Source organism: Ziziphus jujuba, chromosome 6, assembly GCF_031755915.1.
Source record: "Ziziphus jujuba cultivar Dongzao chromosome 6, ASM3175591v1".
Taxonomy (NCBI): Eukaryota; Viridiplantae; Streptophyta; class Magnoliopsida; order Rosales; family Rhamnaceae; genus Ziziphus; species Ziziphus jujuba.
The window spans coordinates 19,691,479-19,717,338 of record NC_083384.1 but is presented as its reverse complement, the minus strand read 5'-3'; the positions used below and the strand labels follow the sequence as shown (position 1 = coordinate 19,717,338).

General features: G+C 32.3%; 2 protein-coding genes across 9 annotated transcripts; both read left to right on the top strand.

The window, feature by feature from the left end:
- Nucleotides 1-4,053: 4,053 nt before the first annotated feature.
- Nucleotides 4,054-7,566, top strand: LOC107430275 (uncharacterized). The gene is made up of 7 exons (XM_048464627.2): nucleotides 4,054-4,444; nucleotides 4,659-4,829; nucleotides 5,629-5,793; nucleotides 5,875-6,039; nucleotides 6,751-6,885; nucleotides 6,998-7,095; nucleotides 7,188-7,566. Exons 1-7 carry the CDS (start codon nucleotides 4,262-4,264, stop codon nucleotides 7,387-7,389), a joined length of 1,119 nt encoding a protein of 372 aa, XP_048320584.2. The 5' UTR covers nucleotides 4,054-4,261; the 3' UTR covers nucleotides 7,390-7,566.
- Nucleotides 7,567-9,092: 1,526 nt separating this feature from the next.
- Nucleotides 9,093-20,064, top strand: LOC107430282 (DNA mismatch repair protein MSH4). Of its 8 annotated transcripts, XR_009639476.1 has the most exons (26): nucleotides 9,095-9,528; nucleotides 10,630-10,833; nucleotides 10,965-11,000; nucleotides 11,082-11,194; nucleotides 11,980-12,025; nucleotides 12,584-12,630; nucleotides 12,843-12,950; nucleotides 13,305-13,380; nucleotides 13,862-13,934; nucleotides 14,074-14,219; nucleotides 14,312-14,397; nucleotides 15,217-15,356; nucleotides 15,480-15,619; nucleotides 15,705-15,755; nucleotides 16,517-16,580; nucleotides 16,716-16,859; nucleotides 16,949-17,016; nucleotides 17,129-17,187; nucleotides 17,892-18,048; nucleotides 18,173-18,225; nucleotides 18,302-18,400; nucleotides 18,851-18,965; nucleotides 19,046-19,168; nucleotides 19,291-19,411; nucleotides 19,591-19,690; nucleotides 19,791-19,817. XR_009639476.1 is itself a non-coding variant. In XM_060818630.1 (25 exons), exons 1-25 carry the CDS (start codon nucleotides 9,463-9,465, stop codon nucleotides 19,880-19,882), a joined length of 2,352 nt encoding a protein of 783 aa, XP_060674613.1. In that variant the 5' UTR covers nucleotides 9,093-9,462; the 3' UTR covers nucleotides 19,883-20,064. The 8 variants fall into 8 exon arrangements, 5 of the variants coding, with proteins under 5 accessions (XP_060674613.1, XP_060674612.1, XP_060674611.1 ...); XR_009639477.1 differs by having other exon boundaries at nucleotides 9,093-9,528; nucleotides 18,851-18,911; nucleotides 19,591-19,817; XM_060818630.1 differs by lacking the exon at nucleotides 19,291-19,411 and having other exon boundaries at nucleotides 9,093-9,528; nucleotides 18,851-18,911; nucleotides 19,791-20,064.
- The last annotated feature ends 5,796 nt before the right edge of the window (nucleotides 20,065-25,860 follow it).

Here is a 25,860-nt window from a genome sequence, read left to right as displayed (position 1 = left end):
TTAATGAGACTTGTATTCAACTCTTGAAGGAATACTGAATTCAACTATTCTATGACAATTAAAGATGCATGCAATATTTAACGGTCAAGTAAATATCATAATTTTATCAAGAGCAAACCTTTTGACAATGTCATAATTTTTCAAAAACAAAATATAAAACAATGATACAAATTGCAACTTCTAAGCAGGTAAGAGTGTAGATTAACAACCTGCCAGTAGAACCGAAGCCAATTCTCATCTATGGATTGGTTGGACATATCCATTTCTTTCCACTTCTGAGAAAGCATGTGTGCCAAATCAATTTTCCCATATTCAAGTACCATGCATATATATCCATCGTCCTTGACTCTACCATCTTTATTATTCATGGAGCCATTCATAACTTCTTGAAGCAAAGCCCTATTTGTTACCTAAGGATAAAAAAAAAAAAAGAAGAAAAAATTACAAAATTTAAAAAGGTAGATAAGATAATAAAGCTATAAAAGAGAATTAAATCACCAAGTTTAATTATTAAGGCCATTATATGACCATCTCCTAAACTAAAACAAAAACCATTAAATAAATTTGCACTTATACAAGGCTATAAGAAAAGTTTGCACTATACAATGTTACAAGAAAAGTTTGCACTTATACAAGGCTACAAGAAAAAGATGACTTTCCATCTAAAGACATGTCTTCCAAAAACAGTCAAAGTGGAAGTTTTAGATAATGATAATATATTCTTAAAATACCCAAATATGAATTTCCCTTGTCAAGCCGATTGGTTAACTCATGCCATTCTATTGGAGACCAATTAGCCAACTCAAAAAAACTTGCAAGCTCTCAGTTCAAGAAAATAGAGGTGAAAAAAGGCACAACTACAGCAATTGCATACTAGCAACACTAAAGTATGTGTGGTAGACATCAACAGCATCATCTGCAGTCACAGTATATCAAGTGGAAGAATAAGAAAGTTTTAAGTCATCTATTTCATACCAGCATCGTATGCAATCACAGTATACAGTAATTGCATACCAGCAACACCAAATTATGTATGTTATTGCAAATTTCTTTGTCATATATTTCACTCTTAATTTCATTGATTGCCACCTATTTTGTGCTGTCTTATATTGCTTCAAAATCTATCACTTCCATTTCCAATTGAAACTATTATAAAAAAAAAATAAAAAATAGAATCTAGAAAACATATTTAACACAAATAGACTAATGCATTGCAATACATTCATACGAAGTACAAATACAAATTAAAAAAAAAAAAGATTAAACAATTGTCAATTACAGTTACATGTAAAATATGAAAAATACATGGGACTTATAATATGTAACTTTAACTAACAATTGCTTAAGAAAAACAAAGTCAAGGATTATTTTTAGATCTTCTTGCAATGATTTCACTTTAACAGCATAGATAAAAATCTGCTTGCATTTTAGACATTCCATTAGTATCCATCATCATTATCTTTTCATCTTCCTTCATTTGTTCCAATTTAAGCTTTTCTTGCCTATAAACAAGCCTTTCTTGTTCTTGGTTATATATATTTTCAAATATTTCTAACTTTTTCTCATTGCATTGTTTCTTCTCTTCCCTTATATCTTGTAAGATATTTATGTATGAACTTGAAGAATCATTTCCAAAATCTCTACTATTCCTTTTTTTTTTTTTCTTTCTTTTTCAGCCTTCCTTCCCGGTGGTCTCTCTATATTCACTAAGCTAGGATTTAGGATGTTATCATTTTCATGATTCACATGAGTAGTCTTTGGAGTTGGACAAGAGGGGGCAACAGGGGAAGAGCTTTTGGATTTATTTTTCATTGGTTTTTTCTTTTGGCAATCCTCCCACCATTTCGGTTGGTATCTCAATATGTTCCAACAATGTTCAAATTGGAATGGAGATTTACCTTTATTCAACTCTTGGTAAAGTAGTTTTGCATTAGCAATCTTAAAAATTAAAAAAAAGAACTCAAGTAATATATATACAACAAAATAATAATAAATATTTTTGATATGTAAATCACAAATACCTTATCTTGCTCATTGACACCACTTTGATGTTTAGATTCTATTTGGGCATAACATCCACAAAATTTATTTGTAATCAACTGAATTGTTGACCAACTGTTCATCAAAGAAATTTGTGTACGCTCTGAAGCAAAAGTCTTGTGCTTGTGAAAATATTCCCATACCCGTGTCCAATAAGACTTGTGTTTTTGTTCATTTCCTCATATTGTATCCAAATTGACATTGAGCCATGCTGACACAATGAGAAGATCTTCTTCCATTGTAAAGTTACCACCTCATGATTTTTTAGAATTGGATTCTGATGGAGTACACACTTGAAAATTTTGAGTATTGAACAAGGAATATTGATCATCAGAGTTGGAAGGTTGGGTTGAAAATTAGGGGGTCTCATTGGAATCAAGATGTAGATTTCCATGGCTGCCAGTATGAAAATCCATATTTTTTAGAAAGAAAAAAATTATGAGCATGAATATATATAGACCCATGCGCAGTGAATAAATTTATGACCGTTAGGATGAGAAGAATTTTCAAATATGTTCACCCGAGTAGTTAAGGCAACGAGAAGAAAAAATAAATAGCAAGTAAAATATATTAACATAGTGGTCATGGAATTTGATCATCATTAAATAATGAAGAGTGTTTTTGGCTCTTCAAATTTGGAGAGCCAATTACAATACGGAGTGGGTTGGAGACTATTTTTATATATTAGCTCTTCGAAATAAAGATATAGAGAATCCCTTGGGAATGCTCTAAAGCCTATAAACTACATACATTGTGGGGCATTTCATCTGTTTCAGACCCGTTCTTAACCTTAAATAAGATGCTACTTTGGCAATTCAGGTGGTGGAATGATAGCAAAGTCTATAGTCTTTGACTACATGCTAGTCTTTGACACATAATTGATACTCGAGGAGCAATTATTAATATTGGCATATTCAAACTCCATTCATTAATTAGCATAATGTTTGATATTGGCCAAGTTAGTACTGGTATAAGCAAGTAGTACAATATGAAATCAGCATAAGAACGATAAATATGGAATCGGTATGAAGATGTTCATCAACTTAAACAAATCAAGGGATCTCAATTCGAAAGTCAACACTCATTACTCCATTGAGTGAATTCTTCATTCAAAAGAGTGGAAGGCCAGCTGTATTGATATATTTTATCACTCTCTAAATATCTGCATAAAAAAGAAAGGCAATATTTTAACTGCCTAAAACAATTAGGATTTTGGTGTCCAATATATTTGGATTGTCCAAATATGAATAGATTGGGGATCATAATTAAAATTCTTTCTTTTCTAAAATAATATATTTTTATTTATTTTATTTCCTCTTGAACCTAAATAAAAGCCTATATAAAGGCCTTAAGCCATCATACAAGGTACGAAAGAATAATTTTTATACGCCTATTATTATTTTTCTTTTTCCTCTCTATTTTTCATAGAAAGTCCAATCAAGTCGCCGGTTTTTGGCTGGCTCCACAGCGGTACTCTCAAAGGCCTTCTAGTGTGGCTTTTAATATTTTGCAGGTTCACAGGGTTCATTAATAAAGTTACCAAACAAGAAAGTGAGGACGGTAAATGGAAAAAAGTTAAGATCGTTGAAACTCAGTTAGGATTATAAAAAATGTAATGAAATAGTTGAACCATGGGGGCGAGTAGGAATAAATGGGAAAACGAAATGAAAGTTTGCCCCTATAAGAACCGAAAAGAAAATAAAACAAATACTTGCTGATTAAGATATGAAAAGCCCTAGCTAAAAGCGGAAGCCATCTGAACAACTAGAAAGATAATCTAAACAGAGAGGTGCCAAACACTAACACAAAGAGGGCACTTGTACAATGATGAAGAAAAATGGGTGATTTTTTATTGTTGATTTTTATATCAATAAATATAATTAAAATAATGATAAAAATCCAGAAATGTCATGTTAGTCTAAGATAAGATTTTAAAATTTTCTCTATCGCTCTTTTCAAAATTTAATAAAATCAATTAAAAACGAAATAAGTGTTGTAAAAAAGGAAAAAAAAAAAAAAAAATCTCAACCATAATTTCGGTGGCACAGCACAAATTCTGTCACATTATTTTATCTTCGTAAAGTTCTCATTGGTTTCTTATGCGGCCAAGATTGGTAAACGAAAAGTCAAAAAGACTAGCTTCTCATGTTGATGTCAGATTAACGGCATTAGCCACCACCAACATTACATAGTTCAGTCCCCAGCTTTCCAAATCTCAACCATGGCAGCTGCCGAAACAGTGAAATACGGAATTATAGGAGTGGGTATGATGGGACGAGAACATCTTATTAATCTTCACCATCTTCGTACCGAAAGTGTGGCCGTCGTAGCCATAGCTGACCCTCATCTTCCTTCCCAACAGCTTGCCCTTCAGTTGGCACACTCTTTCAATTGGCCCATTAAGGTTCACTTTATTTCCTTCAACTTTATTGACTTCCTTTTTTTATGAAACATGTTAGGAAGAGGAATTTAACCCAATTTCTAATTAAAGTAGAACTGTTCAATTTATTTATTTATTTACTACTTATCTTTTTTTTAAATTTAATTATATAAATTATATATTGTAATTTTGAAGAAACATTTGGATTTGTTGATTATGGAGTTGTTCCTTTGTAAAGGTTTTTTCAGGACACCAGGAGCTATTAGACAGCGAGCTCTGTGATGTCGTGGTTGTATCAAGTCCAAATATGACCCATTATCAAATCCTAATGGATATCATTAACCACCCAAAACCCCATCACGTACTGGTAGAGAAGCCCCTCTGCACCACGGTTGCTCACTGCGAAGAGGTTAGTCGGTCGATTTTGGGCAGTGTATCAATTTAACTATATGGTCCATTTGCTGTAACTTTGAAGTTTTATCACATTTCCTATATATTAGCGCATCAAATTAATGAGTTTGGCAATTGTTTTCTTTGTGGTGACTAGGTTTCATAGATTGGTGGACAATTTTGAGAATACTTTTGCAACTTGCTCTTTTTGGGTTGTCAAATTTAGTGTCGATTCATTGTAGTTTTGATATCTCCTTTGGTTAGAGAATAAACAACTCTTGATCTACTTGCAGTAGATTAGTTATTGTTAAGTTATTCAATACAGAGCAAAGGATCGAAGGAAGAAGGGAGAAAGGGATGGTATGGTTTCTTATTGCAATTGTTTAATTGATAATACAAGGAGAAACAACAGAGAGTTTGTGTAGCCTGAAAAGCTAAAGAAATATAAGACTAGTCGTCTTCTTTCTTCTCTTATGAGTCATAACATGGTATCAGAAATGGTGTGTTAGCTCCATTTAGAAACTGCGTTAGCTTATGCAAAGATATGCAGAAATGATGTATTCTTCCATGTTACATTGACATCACAACCTGAAGAAAGCATTTATTGAATTATGAAAACTTTTATTTTCAACACTCTGCATAGACTTGTTAATGATATTTTAAACTCTTACCGCTGCCTTTTTCTGGATGTGATACCTTACAACACTCTGCGGCACGTTGTTCCTCTATGCTTCTATCTTAATTTTATTGATATGAGTTTCTTTTTTCTCTTAAAATTTAGTGATTTGATCTGTATCATGTAGTGTGTTTGGAACTAGGTTGTAGATGCTGCTAGGAAGAGGCAGGATATGCTTGTACAAGTTGGATTGGAGTATAGATACATGCCACCTGTTGCTAAATTGATCGAAATAGTCAAAGGTGGAAGTCTTGGACATGTTAAAATGGTGGCTATCCGGGAACATAGATTTCCTTTCTTGGTCAAGGTATCCTATAAGCAGCTCGAGTTTCCATTTTCTTGTCGTAGCAATTGGTCTTATGCTTTTATCCAATCGTCCTTGTAATAGGTCAACAATTGGAATCGGTTCAATGTTAACACAGGAGGTACTCTGGTCGAGAAGTGCTGCCATTTTTTTGATCTGATGAGGCTCTTTGCTGGTGCAAATCCTGTTCGTGTGATGGCATCAGGTGCTATTGATGTTAATCATAAAGATGAAATATATGATGGAAAGGTAATCCTCTTTGCCTGGCAGACAAAAATTCAAAATTAAATCTTTGCTTTTTGCTTGTGTTTCCTTGAAGAATCCATAATTACTTTAGGATGGAAAATATTATTGAATTAATCACACTTTGGATCACTTATCCAAAATCCATTAAGTCATCACTCAAAACTAATTAAAACCAGTAGCCTTTACCGGTGGATTGACTTTAGTTTATTCACTAGCTACAAACAAGATTATATATATCCTTAGAATAACATGATATAGGCTATCTTTGAAAAATATTTGTTCTGCATGCCAGAGAAATGAATTTCATATAGTCCAGTTGTTTGGATGAAAGTACTTGAATCATCGTACTATGAGTTTATGCAGTCAGATTCACTTTGCATAATATATGTGCTTTACTTTGTATTTTTGAGAAGCTGCAAAAATATACTACATTTACTGGAAGAAAGTAAATCCTTTTATCATTTCGACAACCGTATAAGGAAATATTATAGTTTCTGTAGTCACAGGGAGTTCACATAAAACAAAGTTTGTGATGTTGAATCTGTTGCGCATTATATGATAGTTGTTGCTTAGTATATGATAGTTGATGCTAATATAGCAAAATATAGTAGGCTAGTCAACCAGACACACTTCAAGAGAGAGGACTTAGTTGTGTGTGTGTCTGTTTTGATCACTCTTTGTCCATATTTACTTATCTAACCTTCAATCCATCAGGTACCAGATATAATTGACAATGCATATGTCATTATTGAATTTGACAATGGTTCTCGTGGGATGCTGGATCTATGTATGTTTGCTGAAGGGAGTAAAAATGAGCAAGAAATATCTGTTGTTGGTGATGTTGGGAAGGTAATTTTCTCTTTCTCTGGGGTCTAATGATAAGTCTTGCATGCATTTTTGGGCAGATAAATTATAAACTACTGCATTTTTTTAATTTTCATTTGATTTATATAACCTACAGGGGGAGGCCTTTGTTCCTGAAAGTGTGGTCCGTGTTGGCACTAGAGTAGCAGGCAGAGATGGCGTCAAGACTTTAAAAGTCGAGGATGATCGAATAAAGTAGGTTCTTTTTTTGGTTCAATTAGTTTGTTAACGGTTTCATTTTGACAGCACTTTCCACATACTGCTAAACCAATTTTGATTCACATCAGATATGAGGGGCTCCATCATGGATCCAGCTATTTGGAACACCTTAATTTCTTGAAAGCAATTAGAGCTAAAGGTGAACAAGCTCCTGCTGTGGATTTACAAGATGGACTGGTTTCAGTCGCAATTGGGGTTGCTGCACAACTTTCCATAGAAAAAGGTCGATTTGTTGCTATTGAAGAAGTAATGTGTGGCCACGGTTGCTAAGATGATGCATAAAAGGCTTTGATCTTTTGATCTTCTTTCCCAAGCGCCGTGGAATGTTGTGTATGAGTGGTTTTTCTTGCTTTCCATTTCTCATTCCTTATGGTTGAAAATATGTAACTTTGGAACTTTATTGCATTAATTTTATTCGAAAATGGGTGGTGAGACAGTCTTTTGTAACTTTAGCAAGTTGTATATGTTGACAAATAATTAGCAAAATGAACTCCAAAATTATGTGCACGACAAAAAATATGTTACTATCCTTTAACCATTAGTTTAGGTCTAATATATTAGAAGGAAAGTCATTACGAAAAAGAAAAAAGAAAAAAAAAATATAGAGGGACAATAAATATGTCAATGAAGGGCAAAAAATTTTTACTTTAGTCAAAATATCATGAGCATGACCCTGACACGTCAGTTAGGTTTTAGATGCCAACTGTCCATTAAATCGAAGTGAAAGAGAATAACAGTTCAGCGTGTAGTGTTAAAAACATGACCTAGTCCGGAATATAAAGTGTAAGTAACCCATAAATTATTAGATGACCAACAAACATAACCTTTTCAAAGTCTAGATTTTGAATTTATCCACCTGTCGTATTAAAAAATAAGTAATAAATTTTACCTCCAAGTTATAATACATATGTACATATGCATTTCAAACTATAAAAGTTATTATATTGCTGCTCAAACTATTATTTTTGTGTCATATAACAAATTAAAAAAACAAAAGCAATATAATAAAACTGTTTTCAAATTGAGTGAAATTGAGGGGCGTCCAATTAATTTCATCAAATTTATCTATAAACATGCCTGATTGAACTAAAATGATATAAAAATAAGATTATTTGAGGGACAGTCTTCGAAATATAATAGTTTATTTTATTTTGTTACTAGAGATCCTACTCAAGAGAAATAATTGTCTTCAGATAATGGGTTTTCAACTAGGCAATCTTCCATTAGGGAGCAAATTTTTTAGAGTGCGAGTGGTTATTCATTTTTTTTTTTTTTTTTTTTTAGGTACAATTGTCACACATGTTTGTAAGGAATTGTAAATTTGTTTACAGATTAGAATATGAATAAAAAGGATTTCTGGGACCAATGCTCTTAGGGCGTGTTTTGAAAATCCAATAAGTGCTTTCAAAAGCGAGAAAAAAAAGGTAAAAATCTATATGACCATGTTTAGCGAAAAACTAAAAACATTTTGTTTAACAAAAAATAAATACTTAATGTTCTTCTAAAAGAAGTGCCAAAGAAATATCAAAATTGATGCTTCAAGATTTAAAAAAATAAATATTAAATATATTAATTAAAATATAAAATATCAAAAAAAACAAATTTAAAAGTGCTTGCCTAAACATTTTACCATTTATTTTATAAAAAATCTTAAAAAAAAAAATACTTATTAAAATGCATTTCTTGAAATTTTTGCAATTCATCCTTTATAGTATTGTTTTAGTAAAATACCCTTTCAAGTTTGTAGATTGTGCAATATAAATCCAAAACTTCACAAAATTTTTTGTAATTATTAAAATGCATGTGCAGTATGTGCGCAGAGATTTCCTTTTTTGAAGACGCCATGATAAAAATTTTGACTAATATAATTTAAAGGGAAAAAAATAAAAAATAAAAAAGGAATATGCGAAGGACCAATACTCTTTACAAACTTCAAAAAGACCGTTGGTGCTGAAACCAAAGCGAACATTGGTGTTACAAAAAAAAAAAAAAGAAGAAAAAAAAAAAGAAAAAAAAAATCCATTAGAAGGGAAAGTAAAGGAACGTGAAAGTAAAATTATATTAAAAATGAAAAATAAAAAAAATAACGTTTCGCGCCCTCAGGTGCATCTGGTTTTCTGTCTTTTCCTTTCATTTTTAAAGAGGAGTCTGGTTTGGTTTGTTAGTCAAGTTTGCTGCCAATTTTCCCAAATCCTGTGCGCATGTTAGGCACACTACGCACCCTTCCAATTCAGCAGGAAGAGGAACCTTCTCGAGCTATATATATATATATATATAAATAGGACTGAGGATGGCGCGGAATTCAGAAGTCGTTGTTGTGAGTGAGAGCGTATAGGTATAGCCATGGAAGATGACGGAGGAGAGAGATCAAGCTTCGTGATCGGTCTCATCGAGAACAGAGCTAAGGAGGTAACTGTCTTTTCCTTCTCTCACATTTTTTACATGTTCACCTAGAAAGTGCAAGAAACCGGAAGGAAAAAAATTTCAGATAAATGTTCATGTCTCTTAATTTAAATACATCTACATTTTTTGTTTCGGTTTGACGAATTTTTCTGATTTTGATTGACTTGCTTGAGAGTTTCAATGGTAGTTCGAAAGCAAAATGTAGGTTTTCTTCGCAATAAAATTGATCTTTACTGCAATTTCGTACTCTTCTGATAATCTTTGAATTATGTCAGCTTTGGTATTCTATGCTTCTTCTTCTTTTTTCATATTAGTTTTCCTGAATTTTCTAGAGTCAGATTTGAATTTTTATCTTCCATTATAACTTTTTTTTAAAAAGAATTTTATGTTTACCCGATAAACGATTTGAGGCACTGGAATTTGGTTTTGGATAAAACAATTGACAGTATTGAAAATGAGTAATGACCAATAAGCACCTGAGCTAGCATTAGTTGATTGCCAAGTCCATTCCACTCCAGCTTTCGGTTGATCTTCCTGGAATTTCTTACTGAGGTTATCTTTGGTTCAAAAACTGTTTACCGTACAATTTATTAAATTCAATGTTCTATTAACCTGTAAAAATTTAAAAATGAGCTTGGAATAGAATTTCACTTTAGACTTTAACAATATGTATGTGTTTTATACTTGAAGAAAAGAAAACAAACTGGAGGATAGGAAATTTGGTGACAAGAAAGATGGGATATGAAAAAAGTGATAGAAAATCAATGTTTAGAGAAGTGAACAAATGCGGAAGATCATTTATGCATTTGAATCAAGTTATAACAATAACGGTTACTTCGTACAGTGACAAGTTTTAAGTGTGGCATATAATCCACTCGTACTGCTGTTACAGAAACTTTCTTATTTAAAATTCAAAAATTGTTAAATTGAATTTATCAGGGTCCATTATGTTTTATCTCAGTATAATTTCAAATTACTTTTTTTCCCTTTCGATAAAAAGAATACGTACTCCACAAATATCCTAGGTAGCACATTTCAAAAATTTATAGCCATCTCTACATGTTGCTTTTCATTTTTAGAAGTATTTAACTAAAAAGGTTTATACAGGTTGGGGTGGCTGCTTTTGACTTAAGGTCAGCTTCGTTGCATCTTTCTCAGTACATAGAAACTACCAGTTCATATCAGAATACAAGAACTTTGCTGCATTTCTATGATCCTATGGTCATCATTGTTTCCCCAAACAAGCTGGCACCTGATGGTAGGGTAGGAGTTTCTGAATTGGTGGACAGATTCTATGCTACAGTCAAGAAGGTGATTTCCCTGAAAAGTGAAAATCTCATGCTTTCTCCCTCTTTCTCTTTCTCTCTGTATGTCAATTTTCTCTATATGTGCATATAATGCTATGTCAATTGAAGAACTAAATTCATTTGCTGATTGTGCAGGTTGTAATGCCCCGTGGTTGCTATGATGACACTAAGGTTATGCTAGGCACTTCTTTTTATATTAATTTGTTATCAACAAGTTTTATGCTAACATGCTCATTATGCTTTACATATCAGGGTGCTGTGCTTATTAAAAATCTAGCAGCTAAGGAGCCTTCAGCTCTCGGTTTGGATACTTATTATAAGCAGTATTACCTGTGTTTGGCAGCAGCAGCAGCTTCAATCAAGTGGTATTTTTAAGAATGAGCTTCTTTATTCTTATATATTTTTGTCGTTGGGTAAAAATGGGGGCCAGAGCCCAAAGAATTTGAGCTGTTTTACGAACTAAAATATTGCCTCTATCTTCCTTCAAACTTAGGAATTCACTATAATTTCTAATCAATGCCCAAATTAAATGTAAAAATGAACAGATATAAATATAGATTGGCAATAGCATGAAAAACTCAAGGTTGTCTAATTCTACCCTTTCATCTATTTAATTCCCATTCTTATAATTCTTTTCACCTTTCGTCAAGTTTTATCTCGTTCTTTATCTCTGTTCTTGTTGTACATTGGTTATGATACTTAAGATCATAATGTGAGGCTCCAGCATGCATTCGTTGCAAAATATTTGGTGTTTATGATACTTAAGATCATAACGTGAGGCTTGAGCATGCATTCGTTGCAAAATATTTGGTCCAGGGGGGACCAGGGACTTAGGTGGTAGAGTATTGTCAAAGGTTCATAATCACCTGATGTTCCATATAAACCCTTCCTTAGCAATTTCTGTTTGTGATTTTAAATTACATGGGAATAATCATTGTTTACTAATTTGCTTTAAAGCAGTGCTTAAAAGCACCATAATGTTTTTGAACATTTTCATAGTATGTTGCAAAACTGAACTTTTTACTTTTAGGTATTTCTAAGTGGCTTTATATGGTTAGTTTACTATATGCTTGTACCTTACTCTTTAAAGATATTCTTATCCTTTACTTTTCCTTTATCTTTTTGGATAATGAATCAACTGCATCCACAGGATAGAAGCAGAGAAAGGGGTTATTGTTACAAATCACTCCCTATTGGTATGTGCCTGACGATGCATGTTCTTCTATAAACACTACGATCTCCCTATCTCCTAGTGAAGGATATGAATTACCGGACCAAAAATTTGTGGACTGCCTCTTAGAAAGTGCAGTTAGAGAGTAATAATGATATTTCTACTGAAGTAGCTATGCTGTACGGATCCATACATACATTATGCTTTTAATATACTTAACTTCTCTAATAAAAAACTTTTACTACACCTATCTGTATTTGGATACCAATCTGTAGATGATACTCATACTACATGTTTGTGACAGTTTTTATGAGTTTCAAACTGAATTAGAGTTCTCACTTACTTTACTACTATCATTGTGATTTTAAGACTTTTAGTCTCTATGCTGTTATTATACCTGCTGCTGTATATTGATAATTCCAGTTACAACATGTGGAAACTTCGTGATCCATTGACCATTCAATTTACAACTTCTGATTTTCACTCAAAGGAGCGTCCTTCTGTTTCTGCTATATATTCAACTCTGTTTTCTTCTCTGAGAATGTGACATTTTAAATTAATTGCACAACTGTGCCATTCGCAGGTCACTTTTAATGGATCATTTGACCATATGAATATTGATGCTACTAGGTAAGATTTCTTCCCTTTTCTGAAAAGTTTTAAGATTTTGATATCCCCTTTTATATAACAGACACATGATGTTACAGTTGTAATATAAAATACTTTATACAATTAAAAATATCTTTTGCAATAAAATTTTAAAAGAGATGTAAAATTAACTTTTGATGTGTTAGATTCGATTTTTTACATTTTAGATTTTGGTAATTGAAATTTGTTCACAGTGTCCAAAATTTGGAGATAATTGAGCCACTGCATTCTACATTGTGGGGCACAAGCAACAAAAAGAGAAGTTTGTTCCACATGCTTAAGACAACAAAAACTTTTGGAGGGTATATCAATAGTTTTATCTGTTGGTTGATGCATTTTCTTGTCAAAGTTTTACCTGTCCATATATAGTCAATTCTCTTCACAATCGTGTAAGTTTTACTTGTCCTCACGTTGTAAATTCTCTTGATAAGAGTGTAAATTTTGCTTGTCTACATTGTTTCTTAGAGTTTTTAATGCAATAGACTTTTACAAGCTGGGAGGGCTGGGCATATGTGGTCAACTTGGGGCTTAAGCTTGGAACAGAAACTAGGATACCAAATTACATATCAAAGTCAACTTTCCATAAATTTTGTTTAAATAATACTATATTTTCCTTTTATTTTATTTTTTGACTTGCTATCTGACTTCTTTTTCAGGACTAGACTTCTTCGTGCTAATCTTTTGCAGCCTTTAAAAGACATTGAAACTATCAATGGTCGTCTAGATTGCTTGGTTAGTGTTGAATATTGTAATCGATGCGAATGCAATTGATTTCAAAATTTCATATCCAGCCTGAAATTTTTTTCCAAGATTTCTGTGCAAATGAAAAGCTTATACTTGTCACATATTTTTACTGTAGAGGAGGCATTGTATTTTTAATGAGATCTAGCATACACCATGATTGCAAGACTTTGCTTTCATTCATTTAAAATTTTGAGAACTAGTTTACAATATTATATTTATCTTTAAACAGAATAAAGCACAGATTTAAAAGATACACCTCAAAATTGGGCCTGGCATAGACCATAAGGATTTTGTTACTATATATGTAGGTGTTGAAAATGTTATGGTATGTACATAATTATAGAAAGATGACACATTTAGGAACTGACATGGATATCTGCATAAAGGTCCTCTTTACTTTTAGGATGCATATTTATATGGTGTCTCTTCATTGTGTACTTTAAAGCTATAATCTCGTATTTGATGTTAGGATGAACTGATGAGCAATGAACAACTGTTCTTTGGACTCTCTCAGGTTCTGCGAAAATTTCCAAAAGAGACTGGTAAGACAAAAAGGAAAAGAGTGGGTGGGGGTGATGGTGGTGTGTGCAGGTTTTGGGGGGAGGGAAATATTTAATTTTCCTGAAGTTTATTCATCTTTCATATTATCTCCTAGTAAGCTTTTTTATGTTCTTCATTCAGATAGAGTACTTTGTCACTTCTGCTTCAAGCCAAAGAAAGTTACAAATGAACTATTGGGTGTTGATTCTTCCAAAAAGAGTCAAATGTTGGTATCTAGTATTATTCTTCTTAAAACCACTTTGGATGCCTTACCTTTGTTATCGAAGGTAAACAAATACATGTACTTTCCTATTTGTGATATTTATATTATTGGGCTCAAATGTGTTTCAGATTCTCAGTATCTCCAGAAACTTTTTAGGTGCTTAAGGATGCAAAGAGTATTGTTCTTGCAAATATTTACAAGTCCATATGTGAAAATGAGAAATATGCATTGATTAGAAAAAGGTATGTTAAAGTATATGTCTTAGGAAATTAAGTCACGCTTTGCTTGTTGACCTTTTATGTTAATATGCTTTTACTTAAAGGTATGTTTAAGTTGAAATTATTTGAAAAGGCATTTTAAATCCATTTCAGCTTTTGGAAGGAAATTATGTTCCCAAACACTCATTTCCTTCCCCTTCCCCCAAAAGAGGCATTCCCCCCTTTTTATAATTTTAGAATGACTAGTTTGCCCTTTTTATGCTTCTGTAGTTATTTCATATATAGCCTCCCTTTCAATTCTTGTTCTTGTCTACTATTTTATAGCTTTGCTGTTTGCAAAAATGTGTTAGCTCATTTACGATGTATTATCCTGATAAGTAAAATGGATGAGGTAATTTCAACTTGGCAGCAAATTCCAACATTTTCCTTCTCTTTTGATATAATATCTGGTTTGATATTAGTGTCTCTGTCTGTCTCAACATGGTACATACAGTTGGATTTACTTTCATAATCTAATAACTTAAAACTTTTGGAATTGATGGTAATCTATGGATATTTATACTTTTGGAATTGATGGTAATCTATGGATATTTAAACCTTCTACTACCATCCAAAACACTGCATGTAAGACAGTAGAGAAATACCCTCACAATTTGAGTCTTTGGACCCAATTTACATGAAACTATGAGGTTGAGGCAAAACTAATTTTCATTTCACTTTTTAATTCATAATTGGTTACTACAGTTAATATTTTATAGAAACTACCTTGTTGGTTCTTATATAATTTTCAGAAGCTATTGATCAAATGCCACTTATTGACCCGAGAAACTGTACTTCTTTCAGGATAGGAGAGGTAATAGATGAAGATGTGCTTCATGCACGGGTTCCTTTTGTAGCCCGCACACAGCAATGTTTTGCTGTCAAGGCTGGAGTTGACGGACTTTTAGATATTGCCCGGAGGTCATTTTGTGATACTAGTGAAGGTTTGACAAGTGCATATTTAGATAAATCTCTTTTGTTACATTCAATTATTATTATTTTTTTTCTTTTTCCGTCTGGATGAAGTATTAGACCAATATAAAAATTATTTAATTTTAAATTGACAGCTATACATAACCTTGCGAACAAGTATCGTGAAGATTTCAAGTTGCCCAATTTGAAACTTCCATATAACAATAGGCATGGTTTTTACTTTAGCATTCCACATAAGGACATTCAGGGAAAGCTTCCAAGCCAATTCATCCAGGTTGATACTAAATTTTTCTATGTTACATTAACGTCTCATTAGTCATTATTCCAGATCTTTTATATGCTTGTGTGATGCAATTCAGGTCATGAAACATGGAAACAATATACGTTGCTCAACACTGGAACTTGCTTCTGTGAGTATTTCTCATGGTCTGAGCTATCCAAACCATTTATGATATATCCAAACCTACATTTGTTTTATACTTTTCTTATGTAACAATTATTCTTGGTAATTGTCTTATTTTTAAAAATTTCTTCCGCAAAATTGGGGTTCCAACATCATTTTGTTTTACTATTAATTCATGCTATTTATGATGACTGTGTTCATGATATTTTCTTAGTTATTTCCAATTCATGCATTTAAGATTCAAACATGGATCATGGGAAATAGATCTCTGGAAACATCATAACTAATCGGGTAATTGATGATGTAGAAACAAATCTGGTGTCACAGATGTGCCTTCCATCATAAAGAAGCACGGATTTCCATGCTTGCAATAAATCATTATTGATTTTGATACATATTAGATATCATATTATATTATATGATAGTAGCTGAGCGGTTCATCATCACAAGCATTTTTTGATAGGTTGACTACATTTGTAGCTTTTCTTTTCTAATGAAAGTTAGGCATTTAACATGAATAAGAAATTAAATAAACATTTATTTTCATTTAAGTTATGGCTAGTCAATATGTGGTAATCTTGTCATGATTTAAGGGCTGTGTTTTTTGCATCTGTCTTTTATTATCAGTAAAGCATGGCCACGTTTCTATATATATGTTTATTTGCATCTGTCTGTTATTGTCAGTAAATCATGGACTTTAAATATTACTGAACGCAAGTCATGTTCTGGAAAAAATTTTAAAATTTTATGCTTGGTTGAAATTTGCAGCTAAATGTTAGAAATAAGTCTGCAGCTGCAGAATGCTATTTACGAACTGAAGTTTGCTTGGAAGGTTGGGCTAATTATCATATCTTCTCTGCATTATAAGATTCAACTCTTCAGATTTTTTTTTTCTCCCTTTCTATAGAATGGATAATCTCAAGTGGCCATTTTTAACCTCATAAAGCAATGGTTTTGACTTAAGCAGCATTGGTAGATTCCATACGAGAGGATGTTTCTGTGCTTACGCTGCTTGCAGAGGCCTTATGCCTTTTAGATATGCTTGTAAATTCATTTGCACATGCAATTTCCAGCAAGCCTGCTGATAGTTATACTAGACCAGAATTTACAGGCAAGTTTTTTGCTATGCTATTGCATCGAATTCCATGTATTTGAGCAGTTCAATAGAGAAAGTGCTTATTTTGTCATTTTTATTGATAGATAATGGACCATTGGCAATTGATGCTGGAAGACACCCAATCCTAGAGAACATACACAGTGACTTTGTTGTATGTAATGTTATATTTTTCATGATTTGACGTAGGCGCCTTTACTATTTTCTTGTTAATTTTCTTGAAATTCTTAGTACCACTAGAAGTTGATTACTTTAATATTTTACAGCCCAATAACATCTTTTTATCGGAGGCATCAAACATGGTGATTGTCATGGGCCCAAACATGTAAGATACGCCCAAAATAGTTGCTCTTAATAATTGAAGTTGAATGTTTTGTTTACTTAGTGACCCAATTTTTTGACAATATTCAACATGCTCATTTCAGAAACAAAGTAGAAACTTGTAACGAAAATTCTAGCTTAGTCATGATTTGGTAATATTTCCAAGCGTAACCATATTCTCTGTTCCTTAAATTAGGCAAAAGTTTTTATGCTTATTTTTTCTATAGATGATTGCCTTGTACCAGAGTTGTAATTTGTACAATTGGCAGGATGATCATAGAAGTGATAAAATGTTATTTCAACATATACGTCAACAATGGACAAAATTATTATTGCTATTAATATCATTTATTTATTTGTCAAAATCTAACTAGACATGCATAAAACTGTCAGGTTTATCAGTTCTACTTGATTGCCAAAATGCTTTTTTTGAATATTCTACTGATTATGGATAGCAATATGAAGAATTTGATCACATAATCACTTATTTATTATCTTGTATGAGAGATTTGAATCTTGTTCTTGACATCAATTCAAAAACATGTTTTGAGCATCCAATTAGAACATAATTCTGCAACTTTTGTTGAACACTCACTGACACCTCTACTGTCTACATGCTTGAACAAGATATATAGTTTTATGTTTCTGTTTGTGTACTTTCTACGTATAACATGCATGTAAAGAAAATGATAATTTCCTTTCCTTCAGGAGTGGGAAAAGTACTTATCTTCAGCAAATCTGTCTTATAGTTATTCTTGCTCAGATTGGTTGTTATGTTCCGGCTCACTTCTCAACTCTAAGGGTTGTTGATCGTATGTTTACAAGAATGGGTTCATTGGATAATCTAGAATCAAACTCTAGTACGGTAAATTTTCATAACATTACTTTAGAAATTATTAATCCCATTTCTTTTGCTTATCTATCCTGTAACTGCATAAAAGGCAAATTTTAGCTAGGGATCTTTTTATTAAACTGCCTGGGTGTTACAGTTCATGACAGAGATGAAAGAGACAGCTTTTATCATGCAAAATGTCTCCCAGAGGTAATACAGAACGGGGCGTATTTAATCCTCCAAAATATGCAATAATTTCTACTAATATTTGGTTATATCGAGACAGGAGTCTGATTGTTATGGATGAACTTGGAAGGGCAACATCTTCCTCTGATGGGTTTGCAATTGCATGGAGCTGCTGTGAATACCTGTTATCTTTGAAAGCGTAACTTTTTTTTGGATAGACCATTTATCTTGCCCTTATTATGTTCAATAAATATGAGTTTCAAAGAGATAAGCTGTTTAACATTGATAATCTACAATATTTATTATAATGCTCGAGCTTATTATGCTAAAAAGAATCACGGACCTAAAATTATAGCTGCAAAATATATGACACTAAAATTTTGTCTCAGGGAATTGGTTTAGCTCTGTAAGTATGCATACATAAACTTGTCTATATATTTATCAGCAATTACAATGTAATTACCATTATTGTATTGGGATATCTGAGGCTGTCTACAACACTTACATTGAAGCTTAAAGATTCTATCATGCCAAGAATGTGAAAATCTTTGCTATTTGGTACTGGACCTGCACAGCATGCATTATAAAAAAGACATACAAAAAAATAATGCAATGAGCCAATCGTTTTCTTTACTTTGATCTTCCTCAGGTATATCATTTTTGCTACTCACATGGAAAACCTAGCAGAATTGGCAACTATCTACCCAAATGTAAAAATTCTTCACCTTCATGTAGACATCAGAAATAACCGTTTAGATTTCAAGGTAGTGATTCTAAATATTTTCCAATCTTCATTATTGTCCTCCTTTACTAATAACTGACAAAGACCACTCTGATTTTCTAGTTTCAACTCAAGGATGGACCAAGAAACATTCCACACTATGGCCTTCTATTAGCGGAAGTGGCAGGCTTACCAAACTCAGTGATCGAAACAGCAAGAAGCATCACATCCAGGATAACAAAAAATGTAAGTGATGATGTAAAACGTTAAATTTAATGCTTACATAAGGTTCTTAATTGTTTGTCTGCCTATCTTTGTACTATATAATTATCTTGAATAATGATATCATAATGTAAAATGCAAAGCAGCCACAAGTATTTGAGTCCTGATATAATCCTCTTCAACTTTCAACTAAACATACAAAGCATGGATGAAAAAAAAAATTGTAGAGTTAACAGTATATACAAGGTGCACGTTCATACAAACAAGGTGCTTCTCACCCCCTCATTTTTAGGATGTATTTGTATATAGTTCAGTTCCATTACCCAGCTTTGTTTTTCCACAATTTACATCTTTCTTTCTCGGCTGGGCTTATTTTGTTTTTGAGCTGTGTTTATATACAATTTCCCCATTTCCAGTAACTGGACTTGTAAATTTTTAATGTATAGGATGTGAAGAGGATGGAAATAAATTACCTGCAATATCATCCTATCCAAATGGCTTACCATGTTGTTCAACGGCTGATATGTATGAGATACTCTAGCCAAGGTGAAGATTCTGTTAGACAAGCATTGCATAGTCTAAAAGAGAGCTATATTAATGGAAAGCTGTAGGGTATGAACAATTGTATGTACTCTTTGGCATGCAGCATTTGTAGTGAAGAATATTTTTCTCATCTTCTTATCTGATCTGGAGGGGCAAGGAAAACTCCAAGGCCATAAGGTTAAGTTCCTTCAGTAGTTAAATTTTGCATATTGATTCTAATGACAGTGATCAAACCGAATTTATATAGTTGTTTGTATGTAAACGAATATTTTTTTTACCAGTTGGACTATAGGAAGTAGAGATGTAATTTTGACAATTTCGGAGGTATACCTGAAACATGATACAAAAATATTTTTGAGATCAAATCTTTTTCTATAGGTATGATGGTCTTTATAAGGATACCAATCATACATGGTTTACGGTTCAACTAACTACATGGATCCTTCGTACTTAGTTTTATCCAACCTGTGGTGTGTTTTCTCTCTCATGATCATCCGAACCCTATCATCAGTAAGAACTCAAGTAATCTAGAAATTATAGTCATTCATTCATTTGTACCTTGTGAAGTTCCATCCTCTTGATCTGTTTGATATTCCTTCATCCAAGAAAGAATGGCTGTGAATAAGAGAACATGACCAAAAATCTGGGGATCCACTTGTCATATCAAAATGAATGGATTTGTATTACATGTAACATCAACTAATATTACATCAATGTACTTGTAAGTTGAATCCAAACAACACATTGCTATACATATGAGGCAAAGAGCATCTACAACAGATGACCGAGGGGGGGAAAAAAAAAAAATAAAAAAAAAATTCAATAATAGATAAAATCAATTGAGTTGTAAATCTTGTTAATCAAGCTCAATTTAAGTAACTTGAGATCCCATCTTTTTGGCGAAAAACTTATATGTGATCATTGTACAAGTGTTATGGTGCAATGAGCTGTTTTTTCAACCTAATGCCATTTTTTTTTTTTTTTTAAAACGACTCCTCCTAGTTGATCCTCTACAGCAATGGTGGAGAGGTCATCTGGAAGAGTTAGAGTTACTAACTTCTCAAAATTAAAAAACAAATCATTGCCTAGCTCAAAGGATTTTTTTGCAGCAGCATCTGCTTGCTTATTAGACGAGGAACTCCAACTGCCAGGCTCCTGAACATCTGAAACTTCTTTAACCATAGCTAAAGCGTCCGATGACCAGATAACGTTATCCCAGTTGTTATCAGCAGCAACCTCCGAAGCCCATTCTAGTGCACAAGTCTCCGCTTCATGAGCTAAACCAAACCTTCCAAATTTTCTTTTTAGAAGGATGATCTCACCCTGATCATCCTTCACTACCAAGGGAAGCACCGAGTCTCCTCCTCTAAAAGAAGTTTCTATATTTATTTTCCTCCACCCCTTTGAAAGAGGGGACCATCTTTCGATACTTAACATCCTTGGTTAACCAAGCTTCTTCATCTCTAAACCCCAGGAACTCAATCACTAACAGCACGACCCAGGCCACTACGTCGTCAAAACTCATTGTTCATCCTAATACTTTTGGTTGGTCAACTGATACCAGCAACTATGATAAAAGTGAAAATGAGAATGACTCAAGGTGGTGGACTTTAGAAGAAATGTCCAATTTGTCTTTAAATAATTTGCTTTGGTATTTATTTCCTTAAAACTACTTTTTCTGAGTTTATGGTATTTTTAATTGAATCCAAATATGCAAAATTTTTGTCCATTATTATTTGCGTCTAATACGAAATCACGTTCTTTCCTCCCTCGTCTGCGTCTTTTCCCTTTCACTTGGTGCTTCCTTTCCTTTCTCCGTCCCATGTCTTTCCTTTTATCATTCAACAGGGAATTTCAAAATCCATCTAACCATTATTTTTATTTTAGCAAAATAAAGAAATAAATAAATCTAACAATTTTTTTGTGTTTTCTTCCTATATTATTAGGGTGAGGTGCTTCTTGGGCCTCATTCGGAAAATGTCATTCTTTGTGAAAATTTGAGATTTTTTTTTTTTTTTTGAGAAAGTCAGCTTTTAATGTGTTTGGGTAATTTTTAAAAGATGCAAAATGTGGGTTTTTCGAAAATCTAATTCTCAATATTTGGGGAGATAGGGTAGAAAGTAATTCTCTCCAAAAACAAAAGTGTCATTCTTAGAAGGTGTATTTAATCTATAGTTTGAAAAATTTTTAAAGTGTTAAAAAGTTTAGAAGTATTCGATTTAGATTTTAAAGAAGTTTATATAATCCAATGATATTCAATTAAAATTTTAATGGATTTGAAAAGATTTTAACATTGAAATTATAAAAAAAATTATCCATATGAAATCCAACCTTAATCCCAAAAATTTCGTTGGATTCTTATAAATTATTTATGAAATCTATAAAATTCTATTACAATCTATCAAATCCTTTAAAATATATAACTCATTTTAAATCCATTAAATACTAGATTGAATACACCCCTCTTAGATTCCAAACACAAATAAATTTAATTACTTCAATGTCCTAAATTTTCCTTTGCTAACCAAACATTAATAAAATAAATAACTAAAAATCATTTTATGAGAAAAACTAATTCCTGTAAAATGATTCCCTTCAAAATTTTGATAGTTTCCAAACAGGGCTTTAATACACTAATTTTTTCCAAAATTTGTTATAATTATTTTAAACAATGATAAGTGTAATGATTCGCATTGAATAATAAATTAAAATTTAAGTTTTTAAGTATTTGACTGGATAGACTAATTGGACCATGTATAGGTTTTAGATTTGACTATTTCTATGGTCAAAATTTTTTATTTAACTAATATATACCATAGTATAGAGCTCATCGATACAAGTTTATAGACCAATGGCACGCCTAATTCTGAGCCACATTTAATAAGTTATAATTCTAAAAATTTTTATTATAAGCATTTTATCTACATTCAAACTAGTCTAAGTTTTTATTTTTTAATGGATCAAAGGCCTGCATATACATGAGAAAGTGTGTCCATCATTAAACATTTGGAAAAATATCAAAATTGTCTCCAAACCCTTTAGACCTGATAGACCCAAATCGAACCATCCTTGACTTGTTTGAGCATCAAACCAGGTTAATTAGCTGTCATTGTTTTCCACCACCACCTTTACATATGTTGGCCTAGGACTTTGCCCATCTTTTGCCGATCTCAACCAAGAAATTTCTTGGCAACTGCCCTTGGATGGGTCAAGATCAGTGTTCGAAAGCCGTCATTGGTGTCCATATGGGTTGCTAAAATTTTGGCTATTTTCTGACTATTTCAAGTCGATCCATAACTCATACCCCCTCTATTTTGGACCCTCTGAACTTAAATCTAGCATCCATTTGGTAAGATTTCTTATAGTTTGTGATATCAATGAGAAGCATGGTCAAATCTTTTGATGACTTTGTCGATCACCAGTGAGACTTTTGGACCAAGATGAATATACTAATGTGATCCCCATATTATTGGCTTTGATTGATATATAATTTGTGAATTTTTTTATGTCATTTGATCATTTTTCCCTTTTTGGATCAATTATTTTAAAATCACATAAAATTAGATCATATTTGATCAATTGAGGACCAAATTGAAGTTGATTTCATGTTTCTAGATGTAATTATGACCCAATAGAAGGTTTAATTTCATAAAATTAGCCTTCAAGCGACAAAACCTAATTTTGAGCACCGAGTATTTAGGCTCACAAAATAATTGGATCTTTTAGTGTCTAATTTCGATTGTTTTAGAGTTGTAAAAATTCTTTTGGAACATTTGTATGCATCAATGTTTTCGATTTAATTCTTAGAGCCTAACAAATATTTTATTATTATTTAAGACACTGAGACTTAGACTTAAACTTTTTATGAGTGGATTCTATTTTGAAAAATGATTTGAGGTTATAAATATGACTTATATTGTTAATTACATTTTTAGAAGTATAAATTTATGTGATTCTATATTATGCGATATATGTTTTATATGATTTATTATTTTCTAAAATAATTGCAGAAAAAGTTTTGGTAGAAAGATGGTTTGAAATTTTTTATTATAATTATATGAGTGTATAATTTTGTTGGTATTTATTGTTTTATTAATGTGATGGAATTGGTGGAAAAATAATATTTTTGCATGATGGATATGATTTTGGGATTACATATTTATAATTTTTATGTGTACCATTACCTTACTATGATTAATGGATTTGACATATATGGGGATTAATGGATTTGACATATATGGTTGTGTGCGCTTTATATTTTGCTATCCCTTATGGTGATCACGTTGTTTAGAGGTGGATGTGAGGTCAGACCTTCAGCACCTCTAGCACACTAAAGTCGTCAAGAGTTTCCCTTTTTGTATGGTTTGAAGACTCTAGGATGGTAGATGTGAGTGTACGACAAGTTTGGTATTGGTTATGGCACAAAGAGGTATTACATGATTACTAATATTATATAAACTATGAATTATGAAAATGTTATTGTACCAATGAGTTTATGGAAAATTTTGACATTATTTTCCTTCTCTTATGAATCATGAAAAATGTTATGTTTTTGGAAATAATTATGGATTTTGTTAAAAAACTAATTTTCAAAATAGGGATTCTTTTAAAAGAGTATAAGAGAGGTTTTGAGAGAAAAGATTTTTAAAGAATATAATTATTTTCATAACATATGACCTATTCATTTATTGAGCTTGTCTAATAATTTATTTTTTCTTTTCTTTTATTTTTTGTTTTCTAAATTTCTTCCATAGCTTAGTCAATTGGTAGTATGTAGCTGCTTGCAGTCATAGTACAAGTTATTAGACGATTGGAAACAATTGTAGTTCTTGTTTTTCTAGGCAGTTCAATGGTCGACAAGATAGATGATCTGGAGGTAGTTATCGCAACCCTGTAGCTCTTGTGGTAGATTCCACATCAAGATGTGCTAGAAAGGTGAATGGTGTTTCCACTATAGAAAGCATGATCATTTCTAAAGGAGTATGTAGTGATCCATCTTGAGAAAACACCCTAAATTTGAAGTTTTTAGTGGTCTGATTAAGATTGACTAAATTTAACTTTTATATGGGACCATATTTGACTTTTCTTTAAATATCGAAATTGCTTTTTTTCTCTGTTATCATTACATAGAGATCATCAATGTGAGTTCATAGACCAGTGATATGCCTGATTATAAACTATGATTAAAAACTTATGGTTTTGCAAAGTTTTGATCATTGGTATTTTATATGTATCCACACCAATCTAAGTTTTTATTTGTTAGTAATCCAAAAGCCTATTTATGCCTCATGAGGCATGCCATGTAATTAAACAATTCATAAAATATCCAAAAAGTCCTTAAAACCCTTGAAAAATCGATAATACCTGTGACTCATATGTGACCTGTCGGACTTAACCTGGCAACAACCACCTTTCCACGGAAAACTCTGAAATTGACCAACCTGTGACATAAATTGCTATAGACATACCTAACCCATGCAATGCCCATAAAATTTCCAACCTCCTTTCCAAAAACCATGGTCAGTCACCATCGGACATGCCTAGATTGAGGCTTTTTTTTGGTGAAGCAGAATTTATTCCATTCAATAGTGGTCATATTAGTCTTTGCCAAAATCAACCCCCTTTCCCATCTAAATTAAGTGCCATGTGCCACCTAGCCAAGTTGCTCATTGAGAAATTGGCCAACCACTAAATTTCCAGCTAAACCATAACCGAACGCACTATGATCGACCATTTTTCTGGTGGCAACACGATTTTTAGGTTATTGAAGATTAGGCTGGATTTCGGCCATTTTAGGCCATGAGTTTAGTCTTATCCTTTATTTTGGACCCTGTAAGAATGAATCTTACCTTAATTTTTCAAGATTCCTCATCATTTGTAAGTTCTACCAACATCAAGTTTGGTCAAATTTTTTAATGAGTTTTCTGATCATCGGTAGTGAAATTGGATCAAGTTGAGCACATCAATGTATTACCCATCTCATGAGCTTTCTGTTGATATATAATTTATGAATTTTGGACCATTTTTGGGTTAATTAGTTAAATATTAGATAGACTTGAATTGTGTTTCAAAAACTTTGGATGAAATTGAAGTTGTAGTGTGTAATTAGATGTTAATAGAACCCAATAGAATATTCAATTTCATAAAATTGATCTTAAGGTGAAAAACCCCTA

Coding starts and splice junctions, on each gene's coding strand:
- LOC107430275 (XM_048464627.2), top strand. CDS start 4,262: ATGGCAGCTGCCGAAACAGTGAAATACGGAATTATAGGAGTGGGTATG. Junction 4,445..4,658: donor CTTTCAATTGGCCCATTAAG/GTTCACTTTATT, acceptor TCCTTTGTAAAG/GTTTTTTCAGGACACCAGGA. Junction 6,886..6,997: donor TTGTTGGTGATGTTGGGAAG/GTAATTTTCTCT, acceptor TATAACCTACAG/GGGGAGGCCTTTGTTCCTGA.
- LOC107430282 (XM_060818628.1), top strand. CDS start 9,463: ATGGAAGATGACGGAGGAGAGAGATCAAGCTTCGTGATCGGTCTCATC. Junction 12,951..13,304: donor ACAACAAAAACTTTTGGAGG/GTATATCAATAG, acceptor CTTCTTTTTCAG/GACTAGACTTCTTCGTGCTA. Junction 18,966..19,045: donor ATAACCGTTTAGATTTCAAG/GTAGTGATTCTA, acceptor CTGATTTTCTAG/TTTCAACTCAAGGATGGACC.